The sequence below is a fragment of the Trachymyrmex cornetzi genome, unplaced genomic scaffold (genome assembly GCF_001594075.2).
Source record: "Trachymyrmex cornetzi isolate Tcor2-1 unplaced genomic scaffold, Tcor1.1 scaffold11, whole genome shotgun sequence".
Classification (NCBI taxonomy): Eukaryota; Metazoa; Arthropoda; class Insecta; order Hymenoptera; family Formicidae; genus Trachymyrmex; species Trachymyrmex cornetzi.
Window position 1 is genome coordinate 1852277 of NW_017295653.1, and position 13035 is coordinate 1865311.

The 13035-nt window shown below is 26.9% G+C and overlaps 1 protein-coding gene across 1 annotated transcript in view; it reads right to left on the bottom strand.

Moving 5' to 3' along the window:
* The window catches only part of LOC108762540 (dynein heavy chain 1, axonemal), a 102920-nt gene that overhangs the window by 83378 nt on the left and 6507 nt on the right, over positions 1-13035 (bottom strand). Inside the window, exons 12-23 of the mRNA XM_018509582.1 lie at positions 12837-12968; positions 12398-12718; positions 11844-12021; positions 11639-11771; positions 9776-10324; positions 8974-9200; positions 7497-7739; positions 7230-7343; positions 5122-5377; positions 4617-4779; positions 4320-4430; positions 2650-2741 (exon numbers count right to left, since the gene is read on the bottom strand). Of these exons, the coding sequence (XP_018365084.1) occupies positions 2650-2741; positions 4320-4430; positions 4617-4779; positions 5122-5377; positions 7230-7343; positions 7497-7739; positions 8974-9200; positions 9776-10324; positions 11639-11771; positions 11844-12021; positions 12398-12718; positions 12837-12968 (2519 nt within the window). The remainder of the gene's footprint in view (positions 1-2649; positions 2742-4319; positions 4431-4616; positions 4780-5121; positions 5378-7229; positions 7344-7496; positions 7740-8973; positions 9201-9775; positions 10325-11638; positions 11772-11843; positions 12022-12397; positions 12719-12836; positions 12969-13035) is intronic.

Genomic DNA, 13035 nt, shown 5'->3' on the forward strand with positions numbered 1-13035 from the left:
ATTAAAAACTTTCTACGTTAAATGTTTCATGTGTTCTATTTTTTATGTATAAATCATATAGCCTAATTCATGTATCGTACATGTCATAAAGTTGTTAATCAATATTATTATGTTACGATATCTAATCTATAAAAAAAATTTGATTACGTGCATGTGTATTGCGTAACATGTTAAAACAGTAAAGTTTCGACAGAGAATTAAAAAATTAAAATATGTAAATTAATTCTATATGACATTACATCATCGCTATAAGAAAAATGACTTTAAAAGTCACCAATTGTCATAAACACACACGCTAATTCTACATATAATATATCAATATTCTGTATATCAGTAAACAATCCTAATGTATATCAATATCCTATATATCAGCAACAATTACATATATTGATTAATTTATAATGGGATATGTAACGTGTAAATATATAAACAGATATTCTATAAATCTCTGTATCTTTTTTATAAAAGTATATTGGCCGTGCTCCTGTTTCATATTTGTTACTCATAGAGCATATGTATTTTAAAAATAAGAATAGAGTTTTTAAGATAAGTGAAAATTCATGAAGTACAACATATATATATATATACATATACATATATACCATACATGTGGTTAACGTGTTATGCATTCCTGTATATAGCATATTGTATATGTTTAAGGAAAAAATACGTATTAAAAATATACATGTATATGTGTGTGTTGCGTGCAGATATATTTATCTGTAAAGACTATCAGCTAAAACAAACAAAATTTCACGATGACTATACGTTTTATTACCATATGTTAATAGATATAATTATTCATTTAAGAGCATATCATTTTAATTAAATTTTTTAAAAAATTGAAGAACGTTACATAATAATATTTATTAATTATTATTTCCGTATTTCTATACGGTAAGTCTAATCTAATCGATCTATGTCAATCTATGATATTATGCTGACCTTTTGAAATCTTGTAAAATTACTTTCTACATTCTTTGGAGTGGAATCTCACCCTAAACAATGAAAATTGAGCCAATCTTATAAAAGAGTGGCTTAGTTTTCAATCTTTAAGAGTGATATTTCACTCTTTAAAGTTAGATTTATTCTAAAAGTTTTAGAAAATAACTTTTGTATTTCAGAACTTGTTTACATGTGGTTTGTTTATACCTGATTGAAACGAATATGACAAATTTAAATGAGTCTTATATCGACTATATAGCATTTATGTACATATATTATATATATTTTATATATAATATAATATATATATATATATTTATGGATATTATTCTTTAAATGATATATTGTTTATTTATATATTGTGTAAATAAATTAATGTTGTTTTTCGAAAAGATTTAGAGAAAATAATATTGTTATTTGTGCTTCCTATTCCAAATATTTAAAATTTGTCTCGCCGTATTTTCTTTGAGAAGATAAGCTACTTGTGTTTTACAGAATGTCTCATAACTACCACATAGTATTATAATAGTTTATTCTGGAAGTAAAGTAGAGTAAGAGAAATTCTAATATGAAATGTCAGAATAGTTTTTGAATTATAATAAGTCAAAGATAATTTTCAAAGGTAATAATACGTACAGAGAATTCGTACGAAGCAGCGTCATAATTACACACTTTGTAAAGAGATGACAGATCGATGCTCGTGTTTGTGTAACTACAGACTTCATCGAGCGAATTCTAAGCAATGTTACTGCTTATTTTTGATTGGTTATAATTAAAAAAATTAATTATGGCTTCGATATTTCTGTATTAGAATTTTTTATCTTACTTTCAGAATATGCTATTAGAATACTGTACAGTATAAGTTGTGAGACACCATATGTACGGTTCATTTCCAAAATTTTTCAATTTAAAAGAAATTTTTATAGTTTATTCATGTGTAATGAGCGCTGTATATTTTTTTATTATAGTTAAAGGACGTACGTAGATGTTTCTTCAGACCCCCCAATATTTTAAGTATATTCTGTATCCAGAGGAAATATATAGGGATACATGATGTCGGTAAACATATTAATCTAAAAGGGATATTATAGTATGGCTGGTGTACATCAATCGCCATTAATAACATTCTCTAAGATTTTGCGTAATGTAATCAAATTCTTTATGATTAGAGTATTGAATAAAAATAAGCATTATCATGTTTCTGTATTTAACATAATTTTTATAACGTAATGACTACATACATTAACATATTTTAAAATAAATGATTAAAAAGGCGAAATTATAATTATTAATAAGCAAGACAATTATAATTAATAACAAAGCAAAAATGTAATTTGAAATATTTAATGCAAATAGCTTGTAGTAGAGAATTATACTACTTGCAAACTTTAAGTCTTATAATATTAAAATAAAATTTGTACTTTTAAATTATTCTGAAGTGTAGAAATCCTTTTTAAACAATTCAAAAAGTTCGAGCTATTTATAAATTTCCGAGAAAAATTTTTTAAAATCGCGAAATTATTTGATCTAGTCGAATTTCTATGTTGTCTGATTATAACTTGAAATAAATTATTTTTGAAATATCGAAATATTAAATTGGAATACTAATAAGTTCGATCAAGAAATTGGAAAAATTTTCATCTCGATATCTATTGAGATAACAGAAATATACTATATTTATCTCATTAATTGCTTATCACTTACCTTAGTCTTTCCCGAACTGGTTAAACCCACGAGCATTAATCCGTTACGCATCAAAGTAGTCTCGTACAGCTGCACTACCTTTCTCACAAAGTCTGTAATTAGAGTTACAGCTTCAATAGATTCTGCGAAGCATGGCCAGACAAGTTACGAAAGCTGTGAATGCCAGTATCGATCGAATTCGCGTTGTCATATTTAGCGTGCGCTTTCAAATTGGATGCTTTTGTGCGAAGACACGTTGTGCACATTGCATTTATTTTTATAATTTCCATAATTTTACGAAGTATTACCCCAAATATGCTCTTTCTTGAGCGATAATAGGATGTAAAATGGATAATTATCATAAAAAATTAATAATAAGGTTCTCACTTTGTAAAAATTTATGCTTTCTTCTTTTTCTCTCTATACATATACGGATACTTTTTAAGTTATTAGCACAAAAGAATTTAACACAAAAAATATTTTTTTCATTAATACAAAAGTTTATTAAACAGTTATATGTATAATATGTATAATAGTGGCTATTGCTTTATTATTCAATAAATATGCAATATAATCAGTCATTAAGAAAAATATAATAATGTTATAAAAATTTTTTTAATTCTATTTATTTTGTGTGTGCAAAGTAGCTAAATTATTCATATTTAGACAATTTATATTACTAAATTAATATAATCAATATAATCATAATTTTTCTTTGTTTGTGTCGTTTATATTACAAACTAATAAAAAATATGTATATTTATATAAAATCTCAATATTTATTTGCGTGATATAAATAGATAAGAAAAAAAAGGATAAACAAGTTTTCGTATAAATAAATCATCCAATATCAATCGATATTGGATGGTAACGATAATTATAACTGGTAAATATTTAGTAATATGGAAGTGAGAGAGATTTTTGATGTAATTTAATATTTGGTTTATATGTATCTCTAATTAGTTTCTGTGTTTATGCTTAAGTTAATTGCACGATTATAATATAATTGTTGTATATTATAAGCCATCTGCCACATACATCAGAAATTATTTTTTGTGTAAATATTTAATACATTTTACATTTATGTATCAAGTTTTAATATATGTATAATAAACGTCCATGTATTAACATTTTTTAATTTTACATATTATGTAAAAGCGTATATTAATAAAGTTATAAAAATAAATATTTTTATCGCATGTTTATTGAAAAATATCCAATTTAATTAACTTTTTGCAAATATAAAAAGAAGAGATAAATAATTCCTCAACCGCAAAACCGAGAACAACTATTGTAGGTTAATAAGCAAAATTTACAGATTTTTTTAAGCGCAAGCTAAACAAGGCAATAAAAAGTCAAATTAATTTATACATTTAAATACATACTTTACGTATATACATATTTGTGTTTTAATTAAAAGAGACGTAAAACATATTTATATTTTGAAACACTTTTATAAATTTAAAATAATTTGTTTATGCATATGTTATGCTTTCTATTGTTTATTACTATGAAATATAATATTAATTGCAAGATTAAATTTTTTAATTATTTAGCTTCTTTGTACTTGGTATTAAATATTTAAAATATTTATAAACTCTGACTTTGCTTTTATATCGAGGTTTAATATTGTAATATTTAAATACTAAAAGTATATTAAATGTATATTATAAATGGAAAAGTAAACTCACCATCGACATCTTCTAAACCCATTTGTCTAATAGATCTGCGGATGCCCGCTTCTAGGATTCCATAATTCACTGGTTTCTCGATTAGCTCTGGGAAGAGATCTGATATAATGTCTAGAAAGAAAAAGAAAAATAATGAGTGTTAACTTATTAATTCTTCTTTATACAGATATTATATAGATATGTACACAGATTACGGTATATATATATATATATATAAACGAAATTAATTTATTTAATATATTACCTAAAAGGCAAAAAGAAAATGTAATAGCGTACGTCTATATGCATATAACTTACCGTTAAACAATTTCAAGTCGTCCTTCAAAAATTTGGGCACATTAAAATTTTTCAAGGCGCGCAGACAAATTTGGTCTTCTTCAAGATCTTTCTGCTCTCTTTTCAAATTGCCAGTAGCCACAATAACAGTCTTCACCGCATGCATACCAAAGTCGTAATGCTCCTATCACATATTATATTTTAGATACAATTAATTAAAATCGCAACTTTAATTAATTCTAAAGCTTAACTAATTGGGAAGTAGCTGTAATATATCTAAAAGATCTTAAATGACAGAGGAATTTTTTCTTTGTTATATAAATTAATTATTTTAACATTTAATTTTTGATAAGTTATTAATTATATATGACAATCTACCATCATAATGAAATAGTTATAATGTACCTTTTTATGTTTTGCACAATTCTATGAAATATATAGTAATACTTATATTATTAAAATATGTATTATATTATTCTTTTCCAAAAAAAGCGGAAAAGAAAATGGCGAATAAAAATAAAAATACTTGTGAGCTTAGTTGTTCTGAGGTCAGCTTAAAAGTCGTCGTAATTTTTCTGGCAAGATTTGCGGCATCCACGAAGCCATACGAGAATAGAGATATTTCAGCGATAAGAGCATAATTTGGCACCATCATAGCAATCGGCCGGAAAAGTGCTTTCAAGTTGTCAGGTAATTCCGTTCGACCCGCATAACCAGGATTCATAGTGATAAATACAGCGCAAGATTGCTTCAGTGTAAGTTCTACTTCTTCGAAAAGAAATCTGCGCGTTCACATAAAGAACGATATTTTAAAAAAGGCAATATCATTGTGTTTAGCAGATCCAAATCTATAAGATTCATTGGCTGCGTTCAGTAGAAAAAGCAGCTTTGCAACAGTTGTAAAATTCTTGAATATAATTGGTTTATACATTTAGATCCAATGAGGAACTAAGGGCAAGACCAATCATATTGAAGAATTTTACAACAGTTGCAAAGCTGCTTTCTCTGCTGAACGCAGCCGTTATCTTCTCTACATTTCCATTAATGAGCAAAATACGCCCTTTTTTAAACATTGTTCTTTTGTACGTGGAATTAATTAAAGAAAGGATTGAAACGTTTATTATTTCGTTTTTGGTACATTCACACAGGAGAATAAAAAGATTCTATGCATCCGAACGGCTGATGTCGGCTTTGATAGGCTTTCTTTATATATTTTTTACTGATAGAATCTTTCGAGCCTCATTTTATATATTTGTTTAATTAAAAAAAATTAAAGAAATTATATTAGTGGAATATATAAATATATGTATAAACATATGTGTGTGTGTGTGTGTGTGTGTGTTTCATAACCATATTTTTTAAAATTAATAATTATTATCTATAAAATTAATTCCGTTATTAATATTACTTAACATATTAATTATTATTATTTTTATTGCATAGAAATATTATGCGCAATATTTTTGAAGGTATTTCACGGATACTTTCTGTACAACTATACTTTCTATTTAGTAAAAGATTTACCATCTTTCGCGCATAGAAGATGGCATTATAGCGGCAAAATTGGGGATGTATAATATCCTGTATCATATACGTAATACGGCATGCTCCAATCCGAGCTTAGAAAATTGAGCGGTTGAAATAATTTCGACATTCCCAGTTTGCCTGTTATGCCGCTTCCTATAAGCAAAAGGTGGTAAATCTCTTGTTAAGCAGAGTATATATGCGTTTTGCTGGTTATCTCTCTGTATCCAGATTTATTATTAGAATGCCAACGTTTCGTTAACATTGTATTCACGAAACATTGGCATCCTAATAATGGATCTAGATATGAAGAAACAGACATTATCCGCGAAACATATAAATATTTTGCATGTTACAACTGGATTATCAAATATACAAGAGTAATATGTATAATATGTATAAATAAATATCATTATAAATTGTGAATTGTGATATCTGAAAGAAAATATTTAATTAATTGTATTGATGACAGGATTGAAGTAGAATAATAAGATTTGAATTATAAATACATTATAATACAAATTTAGTTATCTTTTGGCTTATTATACGTTCTATATACAATATTATAAATTATTCAATTTGTAATTTATAGAAAATTAATTAAATTTCGTATATATGACAACTTGCTAAATTAAACAATATGTTTTGATGTTTACATATATATATACACATATATGTATACATATGTATACACTCATATAATAGAATATGACAGAACAAAGACAAGAAAAATATAAATTTTAATAAGTTTAAGAATTTACCTTTATAAGAAGAATTTTAAAGTTATACATAAATTATTTATCTTGCTTTCATATCAAACGATTTATAATTAAATAACATTTAAATTGTTCAAATTCTAATGACAACTTAAGTAGCATATTCCTAAATGGTTATAAAACATTAGATACGTTAAAAATTATATAATAATTATATATATATAATATATATATATATATATATAATATACATAATAAACCAGTATGTGTTACTTAGGAAATTCTCTAAAATTATATGACAATTTAATACTTTTCTGAAAGAAGTCATTGTTAAATCCGTTCTATTATATCATTCCTAAATTGTGTTAAGCTATTTTACATTTCATTTACTTACTTGTTTGCTCGTGTTTGTTGTGCTTTTTGAATGGTCATGATTTGTTGCGCTATAACGGATAAAACTTTGATGTCGATTCGATTGAATTCATCGAAACACGCCCATGCACCGGTGCTATGTAACATTACAAAATATTGGATTTAATTAAGTGCTAACTATTAAAATTAATTGATTCATGATGTTAACGTAACTTTCACGTGACAAAGTTCTAATGATATATTATATCATATATATATATATATATATATGATAATACTTATAAATTACCTGGCAAGTCCTTTAAAAAATTTTCCCATAGATTGAAAATTTAGTTGATCAGAACAATTGAAAACTACGCACTGAACTGCGAATACTTTTGCGAGATCCTTTGTAGTTTCCGTTTTGCCGGTGCCTGCCGGGCCAGTTAATGCACCACCGAATTTCAAATACAATGCACTAATAAGAGTGAGATAGCAGCGATCGGTCAATGGTGTAATCACCAATCTTCCATTATTACCTAAATATTCATATCTACAAAAAACATAAAAAAAATAATAATTTCAATAATCTAGAATTTGTTAAAGATAGATTTCCATTGAAACTGAATTATAAAGAGTCAACAAGCAAAGTAAGTGATATAAAGATATTAATTAATTAGAAAATCTCAACTTCAAATTGTGTGAATTATAAATTAACATTTCGTTAGCGCACATGTTTTGCTACCTTTACGTAGTATATAGGTACAAATTCGCACCACTCAACTTTGGCAGTTCGTTACTCCGCTCACAAGATAATTTGATGCATTTTTCATTTGAGGGAAAAAAAGGTAAAGAATAACTTTGTCTCAGTTATGTAAATGTCGAAAATGTAATTATCAAATAATTAGTGAAAAATCTATTAAACTGAAACTCTGAAAAAATTACATTTTTTGTAATGTGGTCGCTATTTTATGTAATCATGTTTATCAGAATTAAAAAATTCAAACTCTGTGTTTACAGTACTCCTCGAGGAAGATTGAGTTTAACTTTAGTAATGTTCTCATTTTCTTATATGATAAACACTACAAAGAGAAAAATAACGTTAAACTAAGAGGAAAATGTTTAAGAATACATATTTTATATGGAAAATACATATTTTGTATGGAGAATACATATTTTATATGGAAAATACGTATTTTATATGGAGAATACATATTTCGCATGGATAATATTCAAAGTTGGTAATATAGCTTCAAGAAGGAACTTCTTATTTAGATGCTATATTCTAGGAAATTAATATGAGAGCTTTCTAAGACCTTGCAGTAATACTCCATCCATACCCAAAATAAGCACTAAAGAGGTACTCTGAAGTGGTATCTGTATCCTAAATTGAGTTTAGGAATGTAATTAGAGTGTCATCAGACTCGTAGAGACAACGAGCAGTCATTAAAGAGTAGGTTTCCTTGTCTAGTATAGAAAAGGCAAAAGCCATTTCGGACAAAAGCGCGTAAGTTTTAATCTATTTACAAACTTTGTTATTTTGTTAGCTACGTACTTGTTTTAGTGCAATAATTGAATATATTACACATTATTACAATACTTCTATAAAATTCAATAAGAAAGTTAATATATTTAAACTTATAAATTATCTCTCTTAAAAACTATTATTCTATTGAAATCTTTAATTATATTTAACTTTTTTTTGTCAAAATCATTTTAAAATTTATTAACAGTTGTATCTCTTTCTTCGATAGTTTTGGTAACATTTATCATATATATAAACCTACTCGTATGGAAATTCAGCATTTATCGCATGAATCTTCAAATCCTTGTTATCAACCCAATAATATCGTAATTGAGAGATCCACTCGAATCCGTTGATATCGATTAATCTCTCTTGAATCAATTTATACAAAACATCCTTGGCGTGAATTTCAATTGTCATTACGGCCTCCAGCATTAATCTTTGTACTTCAGTTTGCGGACCGCGTATTAACTTTTGCAATTCTTCAAGCTATAAAATATTACTCAAGAATATACTGTTATGGGCCAGTCATTCTTTACTTATTAGAAAATGAGAAAAAACAATAATTGAACTATTTTTAATGAACAGTAAATGAACATGTGTACGCAACTATCTTTTTATTTTCTCAAGAAAAGAAGTTTTCGATTTAACGCTCATTAAACTTGTGCTCATTAATATTATGAACAGTATAAAGTTTCAAAAAATCGAGTTGACCCTTTACTTTGAGTAACTGTTGAATTTTTCGCATAAGAAAATATCACTATATTAGAGAGGTTGTTGAGAGATGCATTTACTTAATGACTTTTAAATAAAATAATGCAAGTATAAGAAATATAAGTAAGAATGAAAAAACAAGAAAAAGGTACGCTTTTTAATACAATTAATTTTAAAATGCAACACGTTTTAATGTTCTCGAAATTGAAGTAGAAGAAAATATAATGCTAGCAAACATTTGTTCAATTTGGATGAAAATATTAGCGGTTTACTGTAAACACGCAAGCACTGTTTATCTTATAACATAACGATGTTATAAGATAAACAGTGCTTGTTAGTATAATACATACGTGTAGCAACATGTAATTATAATAGTCAGGCAGAGTGTTGTTTGCGATACTTTCCTCCACGTGGGCAGTCCAATGTGTTTGACCTCCACAAAGAACTACTTGGCCCGGCCACATGTACACCCATTCCTTTCGCGGTGTCGTGTCTATTATTTCGAGGGCCTCGCCGATGATCTCTCGTAGGGTATTGCGCATCGCATTCTCAACTTGTCCTAGCCAATTCTCCACATTTCCTTTGGGATAAATTGTTGGCCGTAGCACAACCTCTTCGTATTCAGCAGAATACATCCTCGTTATCCTAAGATCTGAATTCTCAAATCTCAATTCCTCCATGTTTTCAAAACATTTCTTTAAATATGGTTGGATCGCTTGAATGTCCTTGGACTGAACAATTATTTCCAGAAGTTCATCATTGCTTAGGAAGAAGAAGCGCGGAAAAATCATTCGTTTAGTCTCCAAATAATCGGACAAATCTTTCTTAATAGTTTCTAGGATTAAGAGACATTCTTTCAAAGTTGATAATAAGATTTTATCCGCACACGTTATAATTACCTGCATTATGTATAATAAAGTTTCTAAGAAAATTTTCATTTAAATATTCATTTAAATATTTAAGGGCTACGAGCCAGATAAAAACAAAGAAAGTATATTTAAAAAAATTATAAATATAAAATTACAACAGACAAACAAACGTTTCGACGCCGATCGAGTCATTCTCAAGTACCGCTTTTGTTACTGTACTTCGTCTGAAGCACGTCTGTCTCGAGTGAGGCGAAACAAAGTTTAAACATATCTTTTTTTTATTGCAATTTGCTCCAATCTAAGATGGAAGTCTATAAGCGATTGTTAATTTCTCCTTGTAATGAGATTTAACTTTTTACTTATAAAAATCTTTTTATGTTAACTTCTGCACTGCTGTAATGCTTCGAAGACTTTTCACGACTACTATGAAATTTTTAACTTTGGATTTAACATTTTTATAAGAAAGGACAACGTTTACAAGAACACGAGCAAAATGCCATTATTAATTGAGTTTTGGATTATATTGAAGGACTAACAAGAATAACTAGGTCTTTGCAAGCATTTCAGCAAATATTGTATTCACATCACTTTATACACGTATTATAAGTTATAGAATCTTATATAATTTGCAGTTTGTAATATTCTAATATTTAAACTTTTGTTAACATTGAGAATGACTCGATCGGCGTCGAAACGTTAAATCGGCGTCGAAAATATACTTTCTTTGTTTTTATCTGACTCGTAGCCCTTCAAATTATTTGTTTATTAAATATTTATTATCTATATATTTTTTTATATATATTATACTATATATTTATTATCTACATCTATTATAAAATATCTGTTTTCCCTCTTTTTCTCTCTCTTTCTCTCTTTTTTCTTTAATATTCAAGTTTTACATAATAAAACATTCTAAACGACAAATATCGTATTGCATTTAAAAAACTAAAAGTAGCTAAATTTGTTAGCCAATGCAAGTATATTTTAAAAATATAACATCATTTTAGAAAACTAAACAATGGAGAATAAAATAAACAATATGTGAAAATTATTTGTCCATTTTTCATGTTTAAAAAAAACAATGTATATTTCAAGAATACATTTACATTGGTAAACAAATTAGAAAATTTAAAAGAAATTTAATTACACGTGCGTGCGCTTTGCACATTAAATTAAAGTTGACAATCTAATAGATTAAAAAGACTAATTAAATATTATACTGGTTCAATACGTACTTTTTTGATATAAGATAAATTGATATTTTATTTAAAATTATTGATACTCTAACACGTTTACAAAACAATAAATGCGTGTAAAATATTAAAATAAATTTATATTACATACATATGGGCAATCACGAGCATTTCCCATAATTCGCTCTAAGTTGCGCTCCATCGTATTAAATTTACGCGATTCTACAGGTAACTGTTGACTAATATCTTCAAATGCAAATATTGGTTCTAAATACATCCATTGCCTGTGTATACAAAATCAAAGGGAATATATCCTAATATAATAACAAACGGAAATCGAAGTGCGAGTGTTTTACTTTTGTACTTCCACCCATAGAACGATCACTTCCTGAACTAATCTCAATTTAGTTTCCCACTCATCGATTTGGTTCTCGAAAACAGCTTTAAAAGGATTAAAACTAAGATGTTGAGTTTTAAGTAAATCATCGTCCAAGAAAGTAATGATCTCATCGGAAATTTTCATGATATATTTATCTATACAAAAAGATTAAGATACTATTACGATATGACACAAACAAAAAAATTAATATATTATTTATATTACAAAGAGTCTAATGTATCAAATTATGTACATGTTAATTTTAACACTAAATACATAAAGAAGATATTCTAATGTAAAATATTTTGATATTTATTTTTTAATTTAATTAATTCCATCTTTATTAAAATACCAAATGACAAAAGTATTGTGATGTTAAATTTTTAATTTCTAAAATATACTTTTTTATAATTTATTGCATTAAAATCATATTTCTAATTTGTAAAAGATATAATAAACATAAAACGTAATATTTAATGTATGAAGTTGTTTGAAATAAACTTGAATGTTTATATGAAATGTTTTGCGTACCTGTATCTTTGTAAGGAAGAACATCCATTGTAATTGTTTTCCAGTCAGTCATCATTTTATCTAGTGTACTTTCTATTAAAAATTCTTTTAATGCCGTGTCTGCGACGGTCTTCACAGTTTCCTTGTGTTTCATTACATTAAGAATAAGTAGATTCTTAAAAGATAAAGTTGGCGTGAGTGCCATTTGTATACCAATTTTTTTATTAAGTTCTTCAAAGTGCCGATTTTTCATTCCTGGACATCGCAAAGCTTGTATCACGCTGATGTATGGTTTAAATGCTTCGATTTGATTCTTTACCGTGACTGCTATAGCAATCATCTCTATAATCCATGAAAAAAACATTAATAATTTTTTTTTTCTATGTCGTATTCAAGTTTTTTGCGACTTCCATATAATACATTTAAAATTCAATAAATTTTAAGCAACATATCAACCTACTTGGATTTTCTTGAAATACTTTTACGCAACGCGATATCGCTTTGTGCGTATCGGCAGTCATATTTTCGATTTGATTCGCATCGAAACTTACCAGAGGATTTTCCATCCATATTTCCTGCCATTTTAACCAATCTGCGTTTAACAGTATATAAAAATTTTAATTTGACATATTAAATTATTAAAATTGTTAATTTAAAAT